Genomic DNA, 26,831 nt, shown 5'->3' on the forward strand with positions numbered 1-26,831 from the left:
TCAGCCAGCCGGCTGCCCCTCCAGCCTCCACAGGCCCTGGGCTGTGTCCTGTCGCTGTGTTTTTGTTTTTTAAAACTGGGTTGGGGGTGATTTTTATTTCTTGGGGGGACTTTATTTTTCTTGGCAAATACTAAAAAAAAAAAAAAAAAAAAAAAAAAAAAAAAAATTCTTGTCCATGTAATTTCTGTGGTTTCTACTCAGCTTGGGTTTCATGTTTTAAAATAAAGGAATTTTGAAAAACAGTATCATTTTCTGGGGCATGGGGACCCTGGCAGTGTTTGGTGTGCCGCAGGCAGGGGCCATCAGGGTGGGTGAGTGGGCTGGAGGGCGTAGCCTGCCATGTGGCCCCCATCTGAGGGTTGGGGGGCATCCATGTGGTTGGTAGGTTTATGGCTGGGGTCTACAAGACGGGGCTGCCAGCCCCCTCCTGCCATGTGCTGAGTTGAGTGGAGCCCTGGTCCCCCTGGAAGCCAAGACGGACCCTGCTGGACCCCACCACCACCCTGGGGCTATAGTTTGGGTTTCCTCTGAGAAGCAGGTGCAGAACATGAGGGGTGCCCAGCGCTGCCTTCCCTATAGCCCTGTAATGATCTCCAACTCCTGGGGAGATGGTCAGGAGTTGGGGGAGCCTCCTTTGCCCAGCTGTGTCCCAGACGGTGCACAGTGGGATGCAGGCGGGCACAAGTTGGCACCTGAGGAGGTCCTGGAGCAGAGCCCCTCTCCTGCCCCACTGCTCTCCAGCTGAGCTGCTCCAGAGAAGGGACCTAGGGAGGCAGACAGAGGGCGCTGAGCTGGGGTAACCTTAAGGCTCCAGGCCACCATGTCCTGAGGCTTGAATTCAGAGCCTGGGTGCTCTACGACTTGAGCCACAGTCCCACTTCTGGCTTTTCTGTAGTTAATTGGAGTCTCATGTACTTTCCTGCCCAGGCTGGCCTTGAACCACAATCCTCAGGACTAGAATGAGGTGTGAGCCACAGGTGCCCAGCAGCCAGGCCTGCAGTGAGAGCCACCACCACAAGGAAAAGCCCCAGGCACTTCCTGCCCTTTCTGTACCTGGCTCCTAACCAGGGCTGGCCCCCTGGCAGCAGCTAAGCAGACACGCTTGCAGGTGCTGGGGTGCAGCCATGGAACTTGAGCTAGGCTGTGACCCTCCTGGGGCTTACTTAAGGGGACTGTTTTGGGTATACCAGATCCAACTGTGTGTGTGCATGTGAATGCACATGCACATGTGTGGAATGTGTGTGTGCACATGCTGGATGAGAAATAAGATCTTGTGAGCCACTGGGGCTGGCTAGCAGAGGAAAGTGGATGCAGGAGAGAATGGGCAAAGTGAGAGGGGCTGGCAGCTGTGGGCCTGGACTGCCTGATGGCTCTGTGCCTGCTGCAGGAGATCTGAGGCAAGGTCGTTCGAGAGCAGAGACCAGGCTGCAGGAGGGGGATGGGGGGGGTGTGTCTCCTGAGAGCCCCTGAAGTCCAGGGTCTGGGACCTTCAAGTAAGACCAGGCTGGGGGAGGGGGGCACAACTGCTCTTCCCAGCTATATGCAAAGTAGGGAGTGGCGTGGGAGCTGAAGCTGTGATTGAAGCCTGGATGCCGGGATGGTGGGAGGAGCTATGGATGGGGACACTGGAGGCAAGGAGTTTGGGGGGCTGCAGCTGTGGTGCGGGCAAGGCCTAGGCAGTGACCATTGAGATGGGGGCCAAGTGTGGGAGATCTGCAAGAATGGGAGGCAGTGCCAGTGGGGGCAACCAGGAGCTGCAGGCCGCACCATGGGGCCCCGGAGGAGGGAGCCATAGGTAGGCGCTGAGAGCAGCAGTGAGAGCGGGTTCAGAAGCGAAGTGCCCAGCAGGGGGCACTGCACCCTCAGAGAAGAGACCTGCAGCCAACCCGACCACTAACCTGCTTTCCAAGCCCCCCAATGACTGGGAAGGAGGGTTGTGGCCCTCGGATCCCATGACCCAGAGCTGGGGGGTGGACAGAGGTGTCAGGAAAAAGACACGGACACCCTAACGCCTAACGCTGCTTCGGCCTGATGCTCCCCATTACCCTGTGTTACGTGAAATGGATGTTAGCATGTCCACGGGGGTGCTGGGAGCACAGGCTGCAGTCCCTTTTCCTCCCCAGCCCCTGATCCAGGAAAGGCACTCCCACCGGGGGAAGCTGCCAGTTCATACCACCAGGTGGTGCCCAAAGACTTTGGCGGGTGGCATGGGTGGGGGCCCAGACCTAAATGGGGGAGGGTAACCTAGGAGAGCAACACCCCCAAACTCCACGGCAACACATGGGCAATTTCAAAAGGCCAAGTTGGAAGTGGTCCACTGGTCATGGAGTCCCTCCAAGGGGTACGCAAGTGTCTTTTTAATTTTTCGCCAGTCCTGGGGCTTGAACTCAGGGCCTGAGCACTGTCCCTGGCTTCTTTTTGCTCAAGGCTAGCACTCTACCACTTGAGCCACAGTGCCACTTCTGGCGTTTTCTATATATGTGGTGCTGGGGAATCGAACTCAGGGCTTCATGTATGAGGCAAGCACTCTACACTAGGCCATATTCCCAGCCCTCTCAAGTGTTTTTTCTGTATGTGCCCATCCTAGGGCTTGAACTCAGGGCCTGGATACAGTTCCTGGGCTTTTGTGCCCAAGGCTAGTGCTCTACCACTTGAGCCACAGCCACATTTCTAGTTTTATGGTGGCTAATTGGAGATAAGAGTCCTCCTGCCCAGGGAGACGTTTTTTCCTTCCCAGGCTGGCCTTGAACTGTGATCCTCAGATCTCAGCCTCCTATGAGCCCCTGGCTCCCAGCTCCACAAATATCTTGTGTGTGCAGCTCTGGATTCAGGCAGCCATCAAGGCTGGGAGGGCAGAAGCACAGATGGTTCGGGGCCCGCAGGCCTGGCCCACTTCTGACAGGCAAAAAGATGGCTGGTCTTGGCCCCTGGGACCCCAGGACTGCAGAAGAGCCCGGCTCCCGTTGTGTGGGCATTTAGGGACAGCCACATTTGCCAGCTGGGGATGAGGAGTTAAGGGGGCCACAGTCTCAGCTGTTGTCCTTACCCCCAGCCTTTGCCTGTGTGGCACTGAGCTCTTTTCCTCTCACTCCCCCCCCCCCACCCCCCTGCCACAGCCAGGGGTGCCTCTTCCAGGAAGTCAGCCCCATGACCCCACACCCTACACTAGGCAGGGAAGTTCCCTTCAAGCCTCCCCCAAACCTGCTTGCTCAGCCTGCTCTGGCTGCCACAGCCAGTGAGGGCGGAAGCTGGAGGCTGGAGGCTGCATTTTGCCACCTTTAGGCTGTGGTTTGACTTTTCAAAGCCCAAGGGACTGAGGCTGGTGGCTGGGGAGGGGGAGGGACCTGGAGGTGGACTGAGACTGGTGGCTGGGGGGGGGGGGGGGCCGCTGGAGGTGGGTGACAAAGTGCCGGCAGTGAGTGGGGTGCAGCTGCCTCCCTCCCCGCAGCCTGGCTCACTTCCTCCCAGAGCCTTCCCTTCTGAAACAGCTCCCCCTAGCCCCTTCCCGGGAAGGCCTCCCAGGCCCCTCCACATGCCTGCATTACCTGTACCCCTGCTTCTCAGAGCGGGAGGCTGGGGCTCCCCCTGCTCAAGCTGGGGCCACGCTGCATGTCCATGGGGCTGACCTGGCCGCGGGCCCTGCCACAACTCACCCAGAGTGTGCCAGCTCCAGGGGGAGGCCGAAGCCAGTCACTGGGTGGGGGCAGAGGGCAGGAGGCCTGACTCACCCAGACAGGAAGCTGGCCCAGAGCTGCTGTCTGCACCCCATCCCCACCCCCTCACACCCCCAAGTGTCAGCTTCCTCATTCAGAGGCCGGGCCTGAGTCACCCCATCATGTGGTGGTGGTCATCTCCACCAGCCCCACACACCGCAGGCCCTGGGGGGAGGTGGTCAGCACTGTGGTGCTGAGGGTCCTCTCTCCCCCTCCTGCCCTGGTCACTGCCCACACCATGGGGCCAGGCTGGCCAGGAGGGGGAGACTGAGTCAGGACACAGGTGCTCAGCAGGCTTGGAGCAGCGGAAGGCAGAGAAGTAGTGGAGCCAGGCCTAGGGCCCCCCGTGGGGTGGGGACCAGCCACAGCAGGCACCCACGGAGGCAGCAGGGTGGAGGGAAGAGGAAGTTAGAAGGAAGGAAGGGGGAGGGGTGGGGATCCCCCATCCCCCCCAGCGCTTCCCTCTTTTGGAAACCAGAAAAGACTGAGCCCCCAGCTCCTGACCTGCTGGGTGGAGTCAGAGCAGCTGCCACCCGTGCCCTCCTGGGTCCCCAAACCCACGAAGATGCGAGGATATGGCTAAGTCAGGGCTGCATTAGGGAAAGGAACCTGCCAGGCTGTTTACCGGCCCAGCCGCCAGACTGCCTGAGCCTCAGTTTCCCTGTGTGCAGAATGGAACACTCCAGGGCTCCTATGAAGATGGAGACCTGCTGAGGGGAGGTCTGAACACCCAGCGCCTGTGCCCAGGCCAGCACTGGCTGACCAGCCCTGACGGTCCTCCTGGAAGCTCAGCAGAGGGGCCTGGCCTGGCTGAGCCCCGGCTCCCAGCTAGCAGCTACTCTGACCCCAAGTTTTACTCCAAAGCAGCTGACTTATTCCAGGGAGGGTTTTCTACCCCACCCCTGCACCCACCCCCATACAGCAAACCAGCCAAACAGCCCTTCATCCGGATGCCCCAGAGCCCCTCTGAGCACTGAGGGGGGGGGGCAGCTTCCAGCTAAGACCAGGACCCCAGATTCTGCAAAGAACGCCTTTATTCACAGCGAAGATGTCACCATAGCAACCACGCTTCCATTCCCTGAGAGCTTTTCCCCCTTCAGTTGCTTTTCTGGCCACATCTTTGCAAAGAAAACATGCAACACAACAGGTGAGCCCAGGTGAGCCACGCTGGGCCCCTAGGCTGTCTGGGAGGAGAGCAAGGTGGGGGGGGGGGCGCTCAGGAGGGGGGATTCCAGATACTGGAAGGCATAAATACAGTGTCTGACATTCCTGGGTCACCTTTACAAATGAAGATCTGCCCAAATTGGGCTTCTGCTTTTTCTGATCCACAGAAAAAAGAGAAAATTAGACCCTCCCCCCTCCCACCCCTGAAAACAAACACACACACAAACATCCCACCACCCCCATCCTTCTGCCCTCCCCCTTTCAAAAAAAATAAAACAGCACAGTAAAAAAATACTGTCACAATATTTACAGCCACGCCCACTATGGGCGACTCTCCTCTGCTTTGGAGAGGAGGTACGATTCTCAGCTCTGACTCCCCCAGCACTGTGGGGGAGACAAAGGCAGGACCTGGGGTGGGGGAGACCCCCTCCCACACACACAGGGAGGCTGGGAGGGGAGCACTGCTGGCCAGCCACCTGGTCACCCAGAGACTTGGGGCCTGGAACTGGGCAGAGCTGTCACTGACAGCTCTGGGGTCTGGACCAGGCAGGCGCACAGGATGCTCGGCTCCTGGCTGCACCCAGGGTGCCAAGAGAGAGAGCCCACGCCCAGCCGGGGGGGGGGGGGGCGCCCTGAGCCGGCCCAGTGCGGATAGGCAGATAAGGGCACTCCCACCTCTCCCTCCTTACCCAGCAGGACTGCCCAGCAGTCAGCTGTGGGTGGGCTCACATGGGCCCGGCCCCGGGGAGACTTGAATGCCAAGGCCAGGGTGCACAACATGGGTCCCTGGGCCCTATGGATACCAGGGGTGCCCAGGGATGGGGCCTCAGCCGCGGCTGCTAGAAGACAGCGCTGCGTGGACACCAGGGTGTGTCCGGGTACAGGTGGCAGTGGACGGAGCGGAACCTGCGGGCACAGAGCGGAGGGCTGGTCTGTGTGGGGTGAGTGCCAGGCACCCACAGACAGGCCCAGCAGTATAGGCGGGGGGTGGGGCGGGGGGCGGGGGACGTGGTCCTGGGGCACACAGGCCCTCTGCAAGCTCTCCCTGCCTGTGGTCTCACCTGGATGGGTCAGCCTCCACAGAGAACGGTCCTTTCACGTGGACAGCGTTCCGCTTGTTTTCAAACATGCCATAGCTTAGCGTCACCTAGGAAGGAGGGGCAGTGATGCTGGAGGGGGTCTCCTGTGTCTCCAGGGTACGGGTGATTCCAAAGCCTGGCCTTGCCCTCCCCTCAGATCCTGGGAACCAAGTCCAGAGGGAAAGCTGGGGGAGTGGTCACCTCAGTGTCCAGTGGCAGCCAACACTGGGGCTCTCCCTGAACTCCCTATTTAAAAGTTTAGCTGAGGGCTGGGGATATAGCCTAGTGGCAAGAGTGCCTGCCTCAGATACACGAGGCCCTAGGTTCGATTCCCCAGCACCACATATACAGAAAACGGCCAGAAGCGGCGCTGTGGCTCAAGTGGCAGAGTGCTAGCCTTGAGCAGGAAGAAGCCAGGGACAGTGCTCAGGCCCTGAGTCCAAGGCCCAGGACTGGCCAAAAAAAAAAAAAAAAAAAAAAAAAGTTTAGCTGCACATGGTAGTGCACTCCTGTAATCCCAGCTACTGGGGAGTAAAGAAAGGACCTAGTCCAAGGCTAGCCATGGGAAAAAGCATGAAGACCTTATCTGAAAAAATAAAGCAAAAAAAAAAAAAAAGAGTGGTGGTGTGTGTGGCTCAAGTGGTAGATCACTTGCCTAGCAAGTGAGGCCTGGGGTTCAAGCGTCAGTACCCCAAAACGCTTTTGTAGATCGGGACACTAGTGGCTCACATTGTAACTGTAGCTACTCAGGAGGTTGAGATCTGAGGACTGTGGTTTGAAGCCAGCCCAGACAGGAAAGGCCATAGGACTTTTTAACTAGAACTGTGGCTCAAGAGGTAAAGTGCCAGTTTTGAGCACAAAAGCTCAGGGACAGTGCCCAGGCCCCAAGTTCAAGCCCTAGGACTGTCTAAATAAATAAATAAAATTGTGCTAGGCTTGAGATTTGAACTGGGAGCCTCCAGTTTCTACTCAAGGCTGTGCTTAATCACTTGAGCCACACTTTCACTTCCAGCTTTTTGTTGGTTAATCAAAGATAAGAATCTTGTGGTTTTTATCTGCCCAGGCTGGCTTTGAAACGTAGTCCTCAGATTTTAGGATTAGAGGTATGAGAGAGAGGGAAAAAAAACTAACAGGAAGACTCCAGGCCCTCCTTCCCCCTCCTGCCTGTCCTCGTCCTTTTCCTGGAGTACCTGCTCGTGGAGCTCCGAGGTGGGCACCTGCTGGAGGTTCTCCAGGTGGGAGTGGAAGAGGCCGCTGCGGATGAGGGGCACGCCCAGCAGGGCCTCCACGATGTAGCCAATGGTACAGTCGTCTGGAAGCCTGATCCGCTCCGCGGTGCTCAGGAAGTGGCCGCCACTGTGGGAGGGAGGGGAAAGCGTGAGGCCCACGCAGCTCTGTGGGGATGAAGGCTCTCCTGCCTGCTGCCCCCAACCACCTGCCCTGAGCCCTCTCCCGGAAGCCACCCCTCCTCCCCGGCTGGGCAGCCCTACCTGTGTGGGCACTCACCTGGCCCAGGGGCTCATCTTCAAAGCCAGACCTCGGCTGATGCAGAAGCCAGCCCCACCGGTGGCGAACCAGAAGTGAACGGGACGCTGGGGGGAGGGAGGGAAGTGTGGTGAGACCCCAGGCAATGGGGTCTCCATAACTCCACGTTGCTCCCCTCCCAGCCCGATCTTTTGTATATCTAAAGATGGAATATGAAGGATTGACTCCTGCCGAATTCCCCCTGGTCACGCACAACACCAGGTGCAAGCTCCGGTGCTTGTCTGCAGGCAGGACCTGCCAACCGTGGCTCAGCTGAAAGCCCCTCACCCCAGGTGGAGCATTCCACTCTGGGCCTGGCCACGGACACCACCCTTGGCCCCCAGGAGACCATAGCCTATTTTTTACTTTCTGCTTTCTTGTTAAGACCTATACAGGGGCTTAGCAGTACAGTGCTTGCTTAGCATGCTCGAAGCCCTAGATTCAATTCCTCAGCACCACATATATAGAAAAAGCCAGAAGTAGCACTGTGGCTCAAGCGGCAGAGTGCTAGCCTTGAGCAAAAAGAAGCCAGGGACAGTGCTCAGACACTGAGTCCAAGCCCCAGGACTGGCAAAAAATAAAATAAAATAAAACAAGACCCATATAAACCCAGCCTCCATGTCCGTGCAAAGGTCTGTGGTCCTTGCTGGCAATAAACAGTCTTCGGCGGTTGACAATGGAGTCTGGTCTATTCCTTTTCTGCCCATTTTCCTAACACCTGCCCCTTTCTAGTGGGCAGGGGCCTGTGACAGTTGTAGGTGGGCAATGGGGCAATACTCACCATCTTGTTCTCGCTGACGCGCTCGGTGGCCTGGATGGGCCGGTCCAGGCTGGGCTTGCCGATGTACACGTCCTGGGTGTGCGGGAAGCCCGCCAGCAGCCGCAACAGCGCCCGCAGGTTCACGTAGTTGTCATCATCCACGTGGCAGAACCACCTGCAGGCAGCCAGCATGGACAGGTCAGGGGAAGGAGGAGGAGACACAGGAGGCTTTGGGGGTGGGGGGAGGGGACAGTGGGGAAATCTAGGGACCAACTCACTTCCTCCCGGACTGGATGAAGCGGTCATACTCCACAGCCATCTTGCAGGACAGTGCCTGGCGGCTGTGCGCAGCTGAGCAGTTGGTGTTGACCACATTGCCTGGGGGCAGGAGAGGGCACCGTAGAGCCTGGGGTCCTGGTGGGATCCACAGGGGCTTCCCCCACCCCAGTGCTGAGCTCCCGGCTGGTGGACCCTCCCCCCAGCGCTGCCCCCGCCCCTGACGGCTTGCCCCTCCCCATTCAGCCAGCTTTTTCCCAGTACCCGCCACCTGTTGCCTCTTGCTGGGCTCAAAGGGCCCGAGGGACTGAAAAGGACTTATCTACATGAGAATGGGGAGCCCCCGAGTGGTGGGGCGGGGCGGGGCGTGGAGGAAACGGCCCTCAGAGCCCCTGCAGGGGTGGAGTTTGCTCTGGATCAAGCCCAGCCCTACCCCCACCCCCACCCCCAGTCCGGGGCTCACCCGTATGCCTGGCCAGCTCTTCATCGTCCCCATCCGTGAAAATGAAGGTCTACAATGAGAAACAAGACCGTGAGCCCTGTGCTCTGTGTCCCTGGGCCGGGCGCAGGGTGAGGGGTCACAACTGGGCACTCTAAAGTTTCTACACCTATGGCTCAGTACGCCTCCTCTCTCCTCTCTCTTCTCTGCACCCCAGTCTCCCCACAGGCAGAGAGTGAGCCAGGTGTGAGTGGCAGCTGGGCTGGGGCCCCCGCTCCACCATCTTGGCAGCTGGGCCAAGGTCACCTGGGCAGCAGCGAGGCACGAGCCAGGTGGGCTGCCCCACCTGCCCGCCAGGTAACTGACTTTCCTGGCCCGTGAACCTGGCCGGCACACACCCTTATTGACTCAGCTTGCGGCCTGCCGCTTCAGAGGCAGCGGGAGGGGCGGACGAGGTCGGCTTTGGGAAGCAGAGCCTCCAACGCTCAGATCGGGGACAAAGGCCTCCGCTGGGCGGCTGCCAAGCCCGGGCAGACAAAGGGCCCAGAGGGAGGATGAATCACCAGGCATTGTCCGCCAGCTTTGTCCTGGGCCAGGGCAGCCTTAACTCGGCCGAGTTAAGCAGGAGTGGCCGGGCAGTTATTACCATACAGCTGGCCTGGTTAACTGGGCTGGGCTGGACATGAGGTCCCCGGCAGGGGCGTGGCCACCGGCCAGGCGCAATCCTACACCCCACACACACACACTAGGCGCGAGCGGCCCAGGCAGGTTCTTCAATTGTGCTGGTCAGTGGAGGGGTGGCAGGAAATGGCTCCTGTCCCCAGCCCCCATGGGGCACCCCTCCCGCTCACGGAAAGCCTTGCCCAAAGACATTGTCAGGCTCCACCAGTGCCGGCACGGGGCCATCTCGGGCCAGGATGGCTCTGCGGTAGAGAAGGGGGCCGCCGGGGCGGGGCCAGGAGCTGCCGGCGCCCGCCTGGGCCGGTCCGCACACGGGCAGGAATGTTCCTATTTCTTCCTGGGCTGGCCCGCCCAGCGCGTGCCGCCTGCCGCACCCTCAAAGTGCAAGCCTGGGGCGGAAGGGGGATGCTCAGAGGAAAGACAGCAGGGGCCCCCACACCAACCAGGCCCCTACTTCCTTCCATGCACAAACAGGTCCAACGGTGGCTTCAGCAACTGGGGATGGAGGCAGGGGGGTGGAGTGGGGGGGGGGAGAGGACCCCACTGGGCAGCCCAGACTCCTTGCAGGACCGGAGGATCGGATGCCCCTCTCTGGCAAGGCCCAGAGGAGGTGCAGGTGTGAGCCAGACTTGCACCCCTCCTTCAAGAGCCTAACAGACACCCATGGCGGCCCACACGTACAGACTCGCACCCAGCCCCCTGCCCGCACCCCAGCATCTTAGGCCAGGAATGCCGTGGGAGGTGGAGAGGGCCGGCCCGTGCAGACGCTCCGCTGTGGCGCGGGATTAAAGGAAAATGCTTTCTCAGTGAGCTCAAGCCTGTTCTCCCGCGCTCCGCCGCCCAAAAACCCCAGCCCAAGGCTACACAGATTAAAGTCACCTTTGTTCAGCTGGGGAGCAGGGAGGCCTCCAGACTAACTCTGGAGGAGCAGGGCTGGAGGGTACCCGTGTCCCCCACACAGGGCAGCCTGGGGAATAGGGTGCAGGGCATGCACCAGACTCAGTTTCCTCTGTAAAACATGTGCAACCGAGCTGGGCTGTGCAGAGCCAGGCACCAGGCACAGGCTGTGTGTGTCCCTTCCTCTTGGGACAGGCCTGGGCCGTGTGCACCACTCAAGCTGGGGACCTTCGTGGGTCAGAGCTGTAAGCACCAGCCGCTGGCCAGACCCCAGATCAGGGACCCACCCCCGTTGGCACCTCCCCCAACTTCCCTGAAGGAGGAAGATCAGGGCAGCGAGGGCTGCAGGGCTGGCCGGGGGCAGGCGGTGGGGGGGCACCCACAGGAAGCAGTATTGTTCCTGGAACTGCAATTCAAAGAAACACAGGATGCCAAGTTCTGCCCCATCCATTGTGGCCCTGTCGGTGGCAGCCTTCAGCCTGGTGCGCTCTGGGAAGGTGGGGGGAGGAGTGGGGGGGCAAGGGCCCTCTGCACCCCGCTTTTCCTGAAGCTGCCCCTTGACCCCGCGCTGATGCTACCTGGGTGCTCCATACCCCTCCAGGCCTGGCTGAAAGGGTACCTTCTCCAGAACTTTCCCTCCCATCAGGCAATGCTCTCTTGGCTTACACAGTCTCTCTGCCTGACCCTGCAGATTGGGGGAAGGGGGGCAGCCTTTCCTGTGACTTCCAAAGACCCCGCCAGCCCACAACATGCCACGGGGGGGGGGGCACTTGCTGTGTGCATTAGCTGAGATGGGGGCTCACCTAGCCCCTGTCAGGTACATACGGCTGAGTAGAGTGGCAAACCCCAACGCCTCCCAGACTCCCCAAGTCTGCAGGTTTTGCAACAATCTCAGGAAGACGCAGGATCAGGAAGGCTCTAGGTCTGGCCCCACTTTGCCCAGCCCCGCGGAGACTTGTTCCCAACTCCCTTGACCTCATTCCCTCTGCTAGAGAAAGCCCCCAGTTTCCTAGACGAGGGGTGGTCGGAGCTGGAGGCAGCCCAGAGAGGGGCTGGAGGCTGCCCAAGGTCACACAGCAGGAGACCAAATGCTGGAGGCGGGGTGCTCCTGGCTCAGGGATGGTGCCCTACAAGGGCTGTCAGTCAGGGCCATGGGGGGGAGGCAGAGGCCCCCCTCATCACCAGGCAACCTGAGTGGCCAGCGCGCCAGCAGCGGTTCCCATGGAGCGCATAGCTGCACACAAGAGGCCCGACGCCTTTCTGGGCTGGAGAAAGGCGCTTTGTTACCTTGCCCAAGGGGCCGGCGTGAGAGCCGTCCTAACGGCCCGGCCACCAAACAAAACCCGTGGCCCCCACTGCCCCTCCTGCCGGCACGCTGAGCCCCTGGGAAAAGGATGCTTCATTCCCAGGAGGCTGCCAGTGGGGTTCCCAGGACCCCTCCCCAGCTGAGACCAGATAGGACCCTGCCCACCCTGTGGCCTTGTCAGGAGCTCACCAAGACTGCCCCCAAACAGGACTGAACTAAACCAAAACTGCCCTGGGTCTGTAGGGCTGGAACAGAGAAGAAGTAGGGTCTTCTCTGAGACCCCCACCTTCATGCCAAATACCCCAGGCCTCTGAGTCTGTTCCCCTACTCCCCCTGGCGGGCTCACACTCTGCCTTCTTCCCGCCCCAACCGTCCTCCTGTAGCCTCAAGGGAAAATTAAAAGTGGTGTGTGACTGATTGGGGGGGATGTTGGTTCTCAATGTGGAAAGAGACTAGGCACAAGGCTCTAGGCCAAAGGGACTGTACAATGGGGAGACCCTCTCCTCACAGGCCCAGAAACCTAGTGCATGCTGTGTGTTTACTGGCCCCCCCTTCCCTCCCCCACACCGGACCCAGCAGTGACTTGACCCCACACAAACAGGAATACTCAAGGGGTCAACTCAGGGGTCTACTGCTCCTGGCCTCCCTTCACCCTCAAAGAGCCCAAGGTAGATAAGCCAGGATCTGTTTGAAGCCCTACCTGAAGAGGCTTGGGGAGAAGTAACACCCTACTTTGCTCCAACATTTGCAGGAGTAACATCAGCTGAAGGATGGATGCTGACCATCCAGCATTCTTGCCAATTCTATGGCTTGAACTCAGGGCTTAGGCACTGTCCCTGGGCTTTTCTTTTCTTTCTTGCTCAAGGCTAGCCCCTCTACTCCTTGAACCACAGCTCTACTTCCGGCTTTCTGGAAGTTCATTGGAGATGAGAGGCTCAGGGACTTTCCTGTCCAGGCTGGCTTCGAACTGCGATCCTCAGATCTCAGCCTCCTGAGTGGCTAAAAGTACAAGCATGCACCACTGGCTCCTGGCCGGTGAAGTGGATACGGTGCCTGGCGTCCCCTCCCCCCCCCCACTTCCACAGGTATATGAAAAAGTGGCCGCAGGAGGCACCCGGGCTGAAGGCGAGGAATGGGCGTCACTGCCCGCCCACCCCCCCAGCCAGTTCCATAGCTGGATAGGGACGCAGCCCGGCCATCACCCGCCCCGCCCCGCCCCGCCCGGGAACGCGGGCTCACCATCTCCTTGTGGCGCGAGATCCAGGTCTCCAGCAGCAGATCGAGGCGCGCACGGTGAAACTTTCGGGTGGTCTTGACGGCGATGAAGACGTCCCGGGGCGTCAGCGGCTCGGCCGGGGGCCGCGGGAGTTCGTCGGCGGGCCGGGGCGCACGCCCGGGCTGTGGACCCACGTCCCTGCGCGCACGGGTCAGCAGGCTGAAGTACTCGGACAGGCTGTGCACCTCGCGTGCCAGGGCTCCGGGCGTCGCCCCCGCTTCCCCCAGACCCGGCACTGGGGCCGCTCCCGGGGGGCCGGCCAGACTGCGCAGCGCGCGCCGGCCACGCTCGGCGGGCACCGGGGGCGGCGGCGGGTCGGCGGTGAGCACCAGGAGGCAGGCGAGCAGCGCGCCCACCAGCGCCAGCAGCAGACGCCGGCCGCAGCGCTTGAGCATGGTGGCCCGCGGCCGCGCGCTGCGCCTGCCCTGCCCTGCCCTGAGGGTCCGCGCGCCCGAGAACCCCGGTCCCCGCGGCACCGTCCAGCTGCGCTGCGCGCTACCCGCGCCCCGCGCTCTTAAACCTCCCCGCCGGCCACGCCCCCAGACGCTGACTGGCTCCGCGTCGAGGGCGGGCCCCCTGTGGGCGTGGCCTCCGGACTCGCTTCCCAGCCGGGCAGCGCCCACGTGGGGACCGCGGCGGGGGGCTGGGAACGGCCCACCGGGGGTCCTCGGCTCCCGCCCCCTTTGTACACGTGCGCGCCCCGCCCCGCCGGTCCCCCCGCGGGCCTCCGGGGGGTGAGGGCTCGGGCCTGGTTGCACCGGATGCGCTGAAAGTGTGTGGGGGGGGGCCCAAGCTGATAACGCGGAGGGGAGCGTCCTGGCCTGGTGACCCGAGTGCTAGGACTAGGGCCCCGGTTCCGACACCCCACAGGCTCGCACTTCCTCTCTTCGGCCGGCTTCCTACCCCTTGGGGCGGCCCTGACCCGGCCCACGGAGGCGGCACCTGCGATCCACCGTTAGGAACGTCAAGCCGGAATCTGGGTCGCCACCTGTGCCGAGGTGGGGCCCCGAGTGTCCAGCGAGAAAGCACGTGTACCCTACTCCCCCTACACAAGGGTGCGGCTTGGTCCCCGAAACCGTCAGGAGCCACACAACCAGAAGAAAGTTAAGGGCCTCTCCTTTCCTTTCGGGATGAAAGGCCGCCTTCTGTCCCATTTGGTCCTTCCGCGCTCGAGACAGATGTGACCCAGCTGTGTGTCCTCCCCGCTCCGCCTCCCTGGCACGCGGCCCCCGGCCCCCGGCCCTTCCCACGGGCCCGGGCCGCCCCCTGCACGAGCGGGGGCGCAGGAATGCGCGCTGGAAGCCAGCGAGAGGGGCTCCGGGCCCGGAAGCTGCCGAGGGTCCCCGGAGTGGGAGCAGGAGGAGCCTCCGCCGGACGCTTCCTCCAGACTGCAGTTGGGGCCGGCTCTCCGACGAGCTGCATCAAGGTGTCCCCACCCCCATTCCCATCTCCAGGAGTTCAGCGCCTGCCGCGACCACCACGAGCTAAACTTTCCTTAGCACTTAGCTGCTCCGCCTGCAGGGAGTGGCATTTGTAGTCAGCTGCCGGACAGCGACCTGGGGACGCGGCCAGCGCTGGGGCTTGAATTCTAGGAAGGTCCATAGAGCTCTAGGAGGACTTGCTGATTCCCCAGGTGGTGGCTAACATCTGTAATCCTAGCTAGCTACTCAAGAGGCTGAGATCTAACATCATGGTGTGAGTCCAGCCTGAGCAGGAAAAGTCCATTAAACTCTTATCTCCAATTAAAAAGCCAAACTCAGAGCTGTAGAGTGCTATCCTTGAGCAAAAATGCTCAGGAACAGTGCTTAAGCCATGAGCCCCAGGACACACACACACACACACACACACACACACACACACACACACACACACAAAGAAAGAAACTTATTGAATAGATGTCTGCCTGGTCTCTCTGTCCCTGGGGACAGCGCTGCGGCCCATTTGCTCTGGGGTCCTCCCCAGCCCCTCTGATGGGGAGGGATGGGGATGGCGGTTCCCAGGCCTCTTCCTGCGTGCCCCAGGTAATTAGCAGACTCCACCTCGGGTAGGCAGATGCCAGAGCAGATGGTGCTGACTGCCCAAGTGACAAGTCTCCCAGGCGTCACCTCCTGCTGTAAACTCCTCCCCCATCAGTCCCAGCTTCCCATGGCTATAGGGCTGGCGGGGGGGAGGGAGGGAGGGGGGGAGGTAGAAGGAAAGGGACCTACCTACCTGTTGTCCATAAGTAGTCCACTCAACCCAGCTGCAGCCTGGGGGTGGTCTCTGCCCTTATTGCCACTGAAAACCTTTGTCTCTCCTTGTCACCTCACCTTCTCTCCCACTCATCTCCCCCCTCTCCCCTGGGCCACTTGGCAGCCTGTACCCTGGCCTGAGTCCCTGGCTGGCTTACCTGCTCCGCTTATTCATTACATCAAGAGAGCCAGAGGGAGGGTGGCACACCTCCCATGCTCACCTGACCAAGTCCTGGGAATCTCCCATGCCAGGGAGTGGGGCTCCTTTAAGCCCCCCAGCACAGGCTTTCATACTCTCCCTCCCCCTAGCTACTATGGCTTAGCCACATAGGGCCATTTAGCAAACTGAGGCTGGGAATGTGGGTTTGTGGTAGAGTGCTTGTCTAGCATGCATGAAGCTCTGGGTTCAATTCCTCAGTACCACATAAACAGAAAAATCAGGAAGTGGTGCTGTGGGTCAAGTGGTAGAGTGCTAGCCTTGAGCAAAAGAAGCTCAGAGACAGTGCTCATGCCCTGAGTTCAAGCCCCTGGAGGAGAGAGAGAGAGAGAGAGAGAGAGAGAGAGAGAGAGAGAGAGAGAGAGAGAGAGAGAGAGAGAGAGAGAGAGAGAGAGAACTGATGCTGGATGAGATCCGGTGGCTCACACCTGTAATCCCACCTACTCAGGAGGCTGAGATCTAAGGATCCTGAGGCCAAAGCCAGCCAAGGCAAGAAAGTATATGAGACTCTTGCCTCCAATTAACCACAAAAAAAAAAAAAGCTGGAAATGGACTATGGCTCATAATGGTAGAGCACTAGCCTTGAGCAAAAGAGCTCAGTGACAGAGCCTAGACCCTAATTTAAGTCCCTCGACAACCCCCCCACACACACACTAAGAAGGAAGGACAGAAAGAAAAGGAAGGGAGGGAGGGAGGGAAGGAGGGAGGGAGGGAAGAAGGAAGGAAGGAAGGAAGGAAGGAAGGAAGGAAGGAAGGAAGGGAGGGAGGGAGGGAGGGAGGGAGGGAGGGAGGGAGGGAGGGAGGGAGGGAGGGAGGGAGGGAGGGAGGGAGGGAGGGAGGGAGGAAGGGAGGGAGGGAGGGAGGAAGGAAGTCTTGGACAGGGACAAGAGTGTTGTTCCAGGAGCCACTGTGCTGTGGCTCATGCATGGAGCTAGCCCGGAGCTTCCTGGGGCTCCCTGTAGCCAGGCCTGCGGGGTTTGTGGGGGACATGGCTCCAGTCACTTGTATGAGAACCACAGGGCAAAGTCTTGTAGCATTCTTGTGGGGGCTGCCGGCTTTGGCGAGAATGATTCAATTTCTTTGCTGTCAGGAGAATGGAATTTTGTGGTGACTCCTTAAGGTCTGAAAACTAGAGGTGGGGGGGGTGGCTGGCCAGCTGCCCCTACATCCTCCCCGCCCAGCTCCAGCCTAGGCACTCCCCTTTCCCTACACCCCCAAATCTCCCTCCAGGGACTCCAATTAAGGAGTGGAGGTACAGGAAACGGGGAGTGGGCAGACTGAAGAGGGCTGACCAGGTTACCCAGAAAGCCCCTTTGAGCCTCAAAGGGGGACTGGGAAGGAGGCTGGCTGTCCTTTGACCCAGCCCTGGGAAGGCCACATGACCATTACTTTCCCAACCCTTAAGGGGCCACCTCTCTGCTTTTGACCTGTGGCCTTAATGCCCTGAGCCTCAGTTTTTCCAACTAATGACACTACCACCTTTTTTTTTTTTTTCAGTACTTGAAATTTGAACTAAGGGCTTCATACTCATTCAGCTGGTTTATTCAGTTTTCTGGTGCTTTACTGCTTGAGCTGTGCTCCTAGCCCGGAGTTTTGCTATTTTTATTGAGATGAAGTTTCACAGATGATTCTGCCCAGACTGGCTTGGAACCACAATCTTGAATCTCAGCCTGTGGCATGTGCCACTGGTGTCTGGCTACTATCCATTTTTAAAAAGGTGTTCATTGGCACTGCAGCAGAGTGGCATTCTTGCCTTGGGGCCCAGGATGTGTGCTCCTCTGGGCACAGCCTCTTCAGGGACTTGGGACTCCAGGCGTCTGGGTGCCAGACTCGAGGAGACCTGTCTGTTGAAATGGGTTGGAGAATTGGTCCCTGGTGTCATCAGAGAAGGCCATGCTGGCCTGTGGCAGTCCAGAAGGTTCCTGTCCCTTCTGGGAGGGGGGGCACTATTGTAATCAAATTGAGTTGAGGTCCTTTCTTCCCTGCCCCCCCACCCCTGCCTGCGGACTCCTGTTGGAGTCAGACCCACCAGGTCCTGAAGACATGGCCTGGTCCTGCCCTTGCCCCACCAGGACCCTAGGATCCTTGGACCCACTGGGACTCCAGGGCCCATCTGTCCACTTCTCCTCTCTGGTGTCTTTGGGCCCCAGCACTAGCTTTCCTGTGGGGTCCTGGAAGATCTATGGAGACATAATGTGTGACCCATTAACTGGGCAGGAAGCCATCCGAGGTGGCCCATTGCCAGCTGGTTGCTGTTCTGGGTCAGTGAGCTGCTCAGTGTCCCAGGACCCAGCCTCCTCCCGCCGGCAGCAGAGCCCAGAGCATCCCTGCAGTCACCTCACACAGTGGCAGGAAAGTGGGCTTGGACGTGGGACTCCTTCCTCACCTCACATATGCAGAGCCAAATGGAAGAAGAATGGCTGACAGGCCCAGTGTAGCCCAGCCCAGAAGCTCCTAGGCGGGGCCTGGCATTGTGCTCAGTGCTCAGCGAACACTGGGCAGGAAGACAGGGAAGGGATGGGCAGGTAGATGGGTGGATGAGAGGATGGATGAGAGGATGGAAGAATAGGCAAATGGGTGGGTGGATGGATAAGTGGATGGGTAGATGGATGGACAGAAGGATGGATGGATAAATGGATGCATATGTGGATGGATGGGTAAGGGCAGAGGGGATGTGGCTGGTCAGAAGCTCAGTACAGCTGTCAGGCAGGATAGGCTTCAGGGAGGGGGGGACACAGGGCTGTAGCTGATTCCCATTGGCTGAGGTGGGCACTGCCAGAGAACCAGCAGCCCCAGCTGTGAGTGAAGTGCTCGTCCCCTTAGCCCTGCCTCCTAAACACTCTGCTCAGCACCCCCTCACCACTGCCCGCGTGCTGGGTGGTCTTGGGCCAGTTCCCAGCTCACTGTGGGCTCAGGATTTCACTTAACTGTGCATTTGGGACGTGGCTGCTACCTGTCGCTCTGCCCTCCACGCTGGCTTGGGGATGGTGCTCTGCATATGTAAAGTGATGGTTTTGTGTCATCCTAGCTACTCAGGAGGCTGAGTCCTGAGGATCACAGTTAGAAGCCTGCCTGGGCAGGAAAGTCCGTGAGACTCTTATTTTCAATTAACCACCAGAAAACCGGAAGTGGTGCTGTGGCTCCAAGTGGTAGTACAGTAGCCTTGAGTAAAAGAGCTCAGGGGCAGAGCTCAAGCCCCATGACCAACCAAAAAAAAGTAATGTCTTTACTGCTGCTGGCCTGACTCTTGGGCCTGAACCCTGGGCCTGGCATAGCCAGAGTGGCCATGCCTACTAGGGACTGGCTTGGCCAAGGTCTGGTCCTTGTATTTGTGAAGTGAACACTGGCTGGACAGATGAATGAGAGGATGGGTGGATGTGTGGATGGATGGATGATGGGTGGATCGGTGGATGGGCAGATGGTGGATGGATTATGGATGGATAGATAGATGGGTGGATGAACAGCTAATTGAATGGATAGATGATGGATGGGTAGACAAAAGGACAGACAGATAGATGAGTGCATGGATGATGGATGGATGATACATGATGGATGGGTGGGTGAGTGGATGGGCAAATGGATGGATGGGTGGTGAGTGGAGTGAGGTGATACCCCGAACCCAACTATAGAGAGAAGGCCTCTTCGCCTTGGGGCCTCGGGCACAGCAGAAGGCCTTTCCCCTACTGCCTGCTCCCTGCGGCTCCGCGAGGCAGCTGGGCTGTGGGATGGCCGGGACTAATCTGATTTGTAGCCCCCAGTCACAGAGCCCAACCACTGGGATCCACTTCCTGAAGTCTTGCAGAGACCAGACACCCATCAGGGAAACATCAGAGCCGCCCAGCCCTGGCTGGCTTTTGTCTCCCCAAGAATAGCTGGCTTGTGTGTGGCTGCCATGGGTGGGCATGGCAGTGATGGGTTGGCTGTGCTGGGGCCTGTCGGGCTGCCAGGCATGCCCCTCTTCCCCAGTCATGACCCTGTGCCCGCATGAACAAGACAGGAACCCACGAGCAGTGGGAGGGGAGTTCCAGCTGCACCAAGGCCAGCATGCTCACTGAGTGCTTACCAAGTGTTGACGGAGGAGTGACGAATACCTCCCTGACCCCCAGCTCTTCCTCTTCAGAGAAGGCAAGTATCACTTCCTCTTCAGGGTTGGGGAGACACAGCAAGGTTGCTCTGAGGGGAGGGAGCTGGGATGTAGCAGGGGAGACAATCAGCGACCACTATAGCATCTGGGTGCTCAGGCCTGCACCGCCCCCCTCCACCTTGATTGTCCATTGATCTGCCCATTTTACCCAACACGCCACCCCCTCCCACACACCAGTGTTGTCTGCATGCTCAACTCTGCTGGGCATCCAGGAACTCCACTGGGCCTCGGGCCTCAGGCCTTGGTCCCCAGAGTGTGTTGTCAGTCTGGTGAGGGGGTTCTGGGGGCCGCTGGGGCAGGCGGAGGTTGGTGGGGTCTGGCGGTGGGTCCAGGCTCATGATGGAGATCCCGCACAGAGGCCCTTCAGCGCGAGCCCTGGGGGATTGGTAGGGCAAGGCTGAGTGTGGAGCTGCCTGTAGAGATGAGCTTGGACTGGAAGCCGGGAGCCTTGGGATACAGCAGGGGAATACAAGTCACAAAAGGTTTGAGAGAGAAGGGAAGCAAGCTGCTGAAGGTCCATGGTGTATGTCAGCTCTGAATGTGTCTGCCTGTCTGTCCATCCAAGCTTTGTTACCTTGGGAGAACTGGGGTGGGGGTCACCTCAGGTCTTTATTTTCTCCTTGTTCCTTGGAGCTCTGCCCCCGCCCTCGTTAGCTTAGGCTGGGGGTACCTGAAGAGGGAGGGCAGGGGCGCACGCAGGGACTGAGGGATACAGAGGTATCACTGACAACAGCATGAGTGGGAGGCAGGACCTCCCCATGTTCCTCTCTCTCTGTAGCCCCAGTTCCTTTGCATGTGCCTTGTCTCTCGAGCCCAACCCAGTGAGTCTCATCCAGGGGCCATTATGGTCCTAGGAACATTTGGATATATATTTTCTAGCAATGGGGCTTGAACTCAAGGACCTCATGCTGTTGCTTGGCTTTTGCAGTCAAGGCTGATGTTTTGCTACTTGAGCCACAGCTCCATTTTTGGCTTTTTTGCTGGTTAATTGCAGATAAGAGTCTCATCGGCTTCTTGCCCAAACTAGCTTCAAACCACAGTCCTCAGATCTCAGCCTCCTGAGTAGCTGGGATTACAGGCGTGAGCCACCAGGGCCTGGCAATGCCTGGAAATATTTTGGTTGTCTCATTGGGGAGGGACAGAGCAATGCTAAGTCACTTGCATTTGGTAGAGACCAGAGATGCTAACCAGCCCACAATGAGCAGCACGGGGGAGGGCCTCACAGCAAAGGTTGTTTTACACCGCGGTGGGGGCCACAGAGAGGTGGCTGGGATCTCCCCAGCCTCCATCCTCCACCAGCGCTCTGGGGTGGGGTTTCCCCGCCAGGCCTGAGGTCTGCACAAGGCCCAAGGCCAGCATGTGCCTGGCAGAGCAGTTTGCTCGTGCCTTCATGCAGGAGTTCACCCCAGGGCAGGGCTAGGACACTGTGGCTGCCCCAAGCGGAAGGATCGCACGGGGCATCCGGTAATGGCCTTGCAAGGGTGGAGAGGGGGCTGGGGCAGGAGCCAGGCAGCCCAGGGGGGCTGTACCAGGGAGTCATGAGGCAGGGGTATCAGAACTTCCCCCCATCCTGGTTCTGTCACCCCAGATCCCCCAAGTGGAAGCAGCGGGAGGACAGGCCGGGGTGGGGTGGGGTGCTTTCCTTTGCTGGGGTGGCGGGGGAGGTAGTCTGCAAAACAGGAAGACAAGTACCGACAGACAACCGGCTGCAGCAAAACTGCACTCGGCCCGGCCCGCCCACCTCCACCCCCACCCGCGGCCCAGGCCGCTCTGCCAGCTGCCAGGTGCTCCATGCCAAGGGCCCCGAGGGCTAAAAGGTAGAGGGGCTCCAGGCCCACCTGGCTGCCTTTTGCAAACAAAGCTGAAGCTCAGGGAGGGAGGAGGGCCCTCCAGGATTCCCCAGGGCTGGTGGGTGGCTCTGCTGACCACCTGGTGGAGTGTTCCCCCCTCCTCCACTGCAGGCCCTCTCGGATGCAGAGGAAGCTGCAGGCATGGGCAGAGTGGTATTGCCAGGTGACCCTGGCAAACCCCAGGTCCTTTGGGGAGGGGGGAGCCTCCTTCATCTGACAGCAAGGCCAGGCTGAGCAGGAGCCTCTTTTTGTTGTTGTTGTCCTCAGCCATGGAGGCCTGGGCGCTGTCCCTGAGCTCTTCAGCTCAAGGCTAGTGTCCTACCAGTTTGAGACACAGCACCACTTCTGGTTTTCTGGTGGTTCATTGGAGTCTCACAGACTTTCCTGCTTGGGTTGACAATGAACTGCAGTCCTCAGATCTCAGCCTCCTGTGTAGCTAGGATTACAGGTGTGCATGTGCCACCAGCGCTCCACACCCAGAGGCCTCTTACCTTCACCCCAGGGTCCCCATCAAGTCTGGGGCCACCCTACCCTCCTATGCCCCCATGGCCATCCCCTGAATCTTTCTGAGTCCATTCCATACCAACCTCATGGCCAACATTGTCCTGAGTGGAGCAGGGTGGAGCTTGTCCAGACAAGGAGAGATGACCCCTAGATTCTAGAGAAGGTTCTGAGCTGCCCCCTTCACCTGGCCACCATGGTTTGGCCCCTGCCATCCTCCCAGTCCCAGCCCCCTTTGGACCTGAAACCCCTAATCTCAGCCAGGCCACTGCCCCTCACTCCTTCCCATCACAGAACTTCCCTTCTGCCACGAGGAAGGAGCCTCCCATCTCTGCCTCTGCTTGCAGGAAGTCTTCCAGGCTTGCAGCTTATTCTCTAGCCTAGCGTACCTCAACAGTGATGGATGCCTGAATACTCCTACTGGGCATGGATGACTGACCTGTGACCTTCTTGGGAAGCTCTGCCAAGCCAGGAGCCTAAGTGAGGCCCAGAGGCAGGCCGCTGGCCACCCTGCTCCAGAAGGGGTGGGGTGGGTGAGCCCCAGCCCACATTTCAGAAGGGTCTATGGTATCTCTAGGAGAGGCAGGGCAGCCTTGCGTGTGTCCCCAGCATGCTGTGGGGTAACACAGCCTGTGTGTCCACAGCCTACTGTGTGTCCAGTCTCAGCCCCCACACCAGCCGGCCTGCGCTCGCCACAGGGTCCTTTGTTTTCTTTTTCTTTTTTCTTTTGGTGATATGGAATTTGAACTCAGGGTCTTGCATTTGCTAGGTGCGTGCTCTATGGCTGAGCCACCCCTCTGACTCTTTTTGTGCTCTTTTACTTTTCAGATAGGGTCTCAAGCTTTTTTGCCCAGGGTTGGCCTGAGACTACAATCTTCCCACCTATACCTCCCACCTAGTAGCCAGCAAGACAGGCACACAGCATCATGCCCAGCTTATTGGTTGAGAAGGGATCTTGCTGACATTTTTCCCTGGCTGGCCTCAAACTGAGGGCCTCTGAATTTGGGACTAGCCGGGATTACAGGTGTGAGTCACTACGCCTGACTACTCTGTGGTTTCTGCTGCTCTGTACCTCTCCTCCCCTGCCAACCTCCAATAGCTCTTCTGGCCCTTGCATCCCCAGAGACGGGCGCTTCAGTGGGGCCTGCCCCTCCCTCCCTCCCGTCTCGTCTCCACCTGCCACAGCTGTCACTCTATCCCTGCGACCCAGTTTCTCTCCTTGTCTGTGCCTGGGGGCAGAGGACCCTAGGGGGACAGTGCCCCCTTTGAGGTGGGTCCATGATGGATCGGGTGTCCCGGGCGCGGCTGGGCAGGGGCGTCTGCTGGCTGGGGCAGGGGCCGCGGCTTTCAGGTCTTCAATAGCCAGAGATCGGGTTCCATCCCCTCCGGGACCCCGGGCTGTGACCATTGTGACTGGCCTGGGAACCAATGGCAGCCTCCCAGCCAGACGCGCTGTCTACTGCCCAGGGCCTCTGCCTGGGAAAGACATGGCCTCCTAGGCCCAGCATGGCCTCCCATCCAGCCCTGACTTGGCCAATGGCTTGGCCTGGACCTCGGTTTCTCTGATAGCCACAGGGCTACAGCAGAGTTCAAGGTGACAACTTCAGATGGTATCTTCAAGGGACTGTGTTTCCCCCCCAGAGGGTTAAGCGTGGGTCAGGGACTGCGTGGTCAGGGACTGCGTGCCCAGTGATGGTGAGACCCTTCTCATTTCTCCCCCTCTTTCTCCCTGGCTTTGAGCTGCAGGCCCACTATTGGCTCTGGTGCAGAATCCCTAGCTGTCACCTTTGGGTGCTTCAATTCAGATGGCCCCACCCACACAGATGACCACGCCCACCCCAATCACAGATACCATACCAAAAGAGTAACCCCAACTACCTATGTGGCCACATCCCAGAACGAGGCCACACCCACACAACAGATACACTCCTATAAATGACCACACCTGCTCCACTAGCCACACCCACACAAATAGTTACATCCCTAAAGGCCACTCCCACATACATGACCACGCCCACTCCACCAGTCACACCCACGGACACCATACCTATATGAATAGCCACGCCCACACAGGGGCCCACAAAGGAGGCCAGACTCACACAAGTGGGAGGCTGAGATCTGAGTATCTCAGTTGGAAGCCAGCCCAGGCAAGAAAGTTCATGAGACTCTTATCTCTAACTACCAGAAAACTGGAAGTGGAGCTGGAGCTCAAAGTGGTAGAGTGTTAGTCTTGAGTAAGAGCAGCTCAGAAACAGCACCAAGGCCCTGAGTTCAAACCTCAGGACTGGCCAAAAAAAAGCCCTGAAGCAAAAAGGGCTAGAAACATGTCTCAAGGCAGAACATATCCTGGTTTAGACCTCAACAGCACCAAACAAAAAAAAGTTATGTAGCTAATTCCATCTGGTAAGATCTTGTCTCCAAGTAAGTTCTCCTTCTAGGTGTGAGGACCTGACATATCTTTGTTTTGTTTTTTTTTTGCCAGTCCTGGAGCTTGAACTCAGGGCCTGAGTCCCTGGCTTCTTTTGCTCAAAGTTAGCACTCTACCTCTTGAGCCACAGCACCACTTCTGGCTTTTTCTTTTTTTTTTTTTTTTTTGCCAGTCCTGGGCCTTGGACTCAGGGCCTGAGCACTGTCCCTGGCTTCTTCTTGCTCAAGGCCAGCACTCTGCCACTTGAGCCACAGCGCCGCTTCTGTATATGTGGTGCTGGGGAATCGAACCTAGGGCCTCGTGTATCCGAGGCAGGCACTCTTGCCACTAGGCTATATCCCCAGCGCCCGGCTTTTTCTATATATGTGGTGCTGAGGAATTGAACCCAGGGCTTCATGTATGCGAGGTGAGCACTCTACCACTAGGCCATATTCCCAGCCCCTGACGTATCTTTTGTGGGAGGGATTCCGACACTCTTCAGCCTACAGCACCCTTAAATGCTGGGGATGTGGGAGGCTTATGGGAGTCAGAAGCCAAGAACCCCAGGTCACAAGGGTCAGGGACAGGACAGGCCTGCCCATCAGGAATGGGCTGGACAGGCCCCATCCCCCAAGAATGGATGGACAGACCGACATCCTTCCCCCATGACCCCAGATAGTTCTGGGGCCCCAGACGCAGCTGCCTCTGTACGTGCTGAGCCTGAGCACTTCTCCCCCCGCCCCCTCCAAAGGCTGGCATGGCCTGGTAGCCCTCAGGTCTGAGCATGAGCGATGGGCAGATGGCCACAGGCTCCCAGCCAGTGTGACCAGGCTCACAGGGCTCACCCCTGGGATTGCCTGCAGGCCGGAAGGTGCCTTCCCCTGCCTCAATCCTGGTGCCAGGTTCAGGCTGAGCTTTTGCAAAGCATGGCAACTGAGCCTCAGAGGCGTCCAGCCAGGCGGTACCAGTGGTGCCAGGATTGGAGGCTAGCTGGGTCCATCTCCAGCAGCACCTGCTCCCTTCACCACCACCACACTGGCAGTGGTTTGGTTCCCTGTGTCCCCTGGGGACTTCCCCCTCTGTGAAATGGGGTGATGAGCGACCTTGGCCCGGGCCTTGAAGGAGTGGGTAAGTGTCCCTGGTCACCCGGAAACCAGAGCTAGGAGGTAGGTTTCATGACCCCAGCCTCAGCAGATGCGAGTTTGGTCAGGCTCAGGCCCCCAGCTGGCCTGCCACCTGCTGACCTGGTCCCTCCCTCCCCCTCTCAGAGGGGAGGTGGTGGGAACCGGCCTCCTCCTGGCTTCCCAGCCCCCAGGCGGCTGCACCCTGGGAGGCCAGGCCAGTGAGCTTGGGCTCAGGTGTCCAGGGCAGCTGGTTCCTCTCCTCGTCCCTGTAGGCCTACCTTCCAGGACACTGTGCAAGCACGGTGCCCCACCCCCAGCCCTAATGCCATCCCCCTCATTCCTTCCAGGGGGGGACGTCACGCAGAGTCTGTGTGTCCACAGAGATGTCCCCAGGCCCTCCCCACCCCTGGTGGCTGTGTCTGCAGCCGTCTGCAGACCCTAGCCCACTCAGGTGGGGATACAGGTCTGTCAGAGGCCCCAGGGTTAAAGTAAGGCCAGTGGTCTAGACTGAAGACCGCAGCTAGTCCCCCCTCCCCCTCCCTTCTTGCTAGTCCTGGGGCTTGAATTTTGGGCCCAGGCACTGTCCCTGAGCTTTTTTGTTCAAGATTAGTGCCCTGCCACTTGAGCTACATCTCTACTTGCAATTTATTTATTTTTTTGTCGTTTTAGTGAAGATAAGAATCTCATGGACTTTCCTGCGCAGGCTGGCTTTGAACCTTGATCCTCAGATCTCAGCCTTCTGAGTATCTAGGATGACAGGTGTGAGCCACTGACACCCAGCTTGTTCCTTCCTTCCTCCCTCCCTCCCTCCCTCCCTCCCTCCCTCCCTCCCTTCCTTCCTCCCTCCCTTCCCTCCTTCCTCCCCCCTCTCTCTATTAGACCTGAGGCTTTTGCTCAAGGCTGGTGCTCTACCACTTGAACCACAGCTCCACTTCCAGGTTTACAGTGATTAATTGGAGATAAAAGCCTCAGACTTTCCTACCTGGACTTTTGACTGTGATCCTCAGATCTCAGCCTCCTGAGTATATAAGACAACAGGTCCAGCGGGGCCAGATTTTCCAGACTAACTTGGGAGTGTTGGCCTCTGGGACTGGGTGGGCCAGGGTGTCAGCTACCATGTGACTGGCAGGAGTGAGGCTCATTGTGGGGTCCCAAAGACCATGAGCTATCCCCACTGCCACCCCATCTACCATGAATTTGACCTCAAGGCCTCAAAGGAAAACTGAGGCTGAGAGAGATAAG

At 59.0% G+C, this 26,831-nt stretch overlaps 1 protein-coding gene across 2 annotated transcripts in view; it reads right to left on the reverse strand.

Annotated features, from left to right (window-relative positions):
* Lfng (LFNG O-fucosylpeptide 3-beta-N-acetylglucosaminyltransferase) overlaps positions 1 to 13,510 on the reverse strand; it is a 30,217-nt gene extending 16,707 nt beyond the window's left edge. Inside the window, exons 1-8 of one of the 2 annotated variants that reach the window (XR_007208502.1) lie at positions 13,079 to 13,510; positions 8,980 to 9,028; positions 8,519 to 8,618; positions 8,262 to 8,415; positions 7,463 to 7,548; positions 7,147 to 7,312; positions 5,939 to 6,024; positions 5,312 to 5,783 (exon numbers count right to left, since the gene is read on the reverse strand). Coding sequence is in view for 1 of the 2 variants with exons in the window: in XM_048330250.1 (XP_048186207.1) it covers positions 5,717 to 5,783; positions 5,939 to 6,024; positions 7,147 to 7,312; positions 7,463 to 7,548; positions 8,262 to 8,415; positions 8,519 to 8,618; positions 8,980 to 9,028; positions 13,079 to 13,510 (1,140 nt within the window). In the remaining variant the exon portion in view is untranslated. Of the gene's footprint in view, positions 1 to 4,729; positions 5,784 to 5,938; positions 6,025 to 7,146; positions 7,313 to 7,462; positions 7,549 to 8,261; positions 8,416 to 8,518; positions 8,619 to 8,979; positions 9,029 to 13,078 lie in introns of those variants that run through there. The other variant, XM_048330250.1, reaches the window with a different exon arrangement.
* Positions 13,511 to 26,831: the final 13,321 nt, after the last annotated feature.

The sequence above is a fragment of the Perognathus longimembris genome, chromosome 1 (assembly GCF_023159225.1).
Source record: "Perognathus longimembris pacificus isolate PPM17 chromosome 1, ASM2315922v1, whole genome shotgun sequence".
Classification (NCBI taxonomy): domain Eukaryota; kingdom Metazoa; phylum Chordata; class Mammalia; order Rodentia; family Heteromyidae; genus Perognathus; species Perognathus longimembris.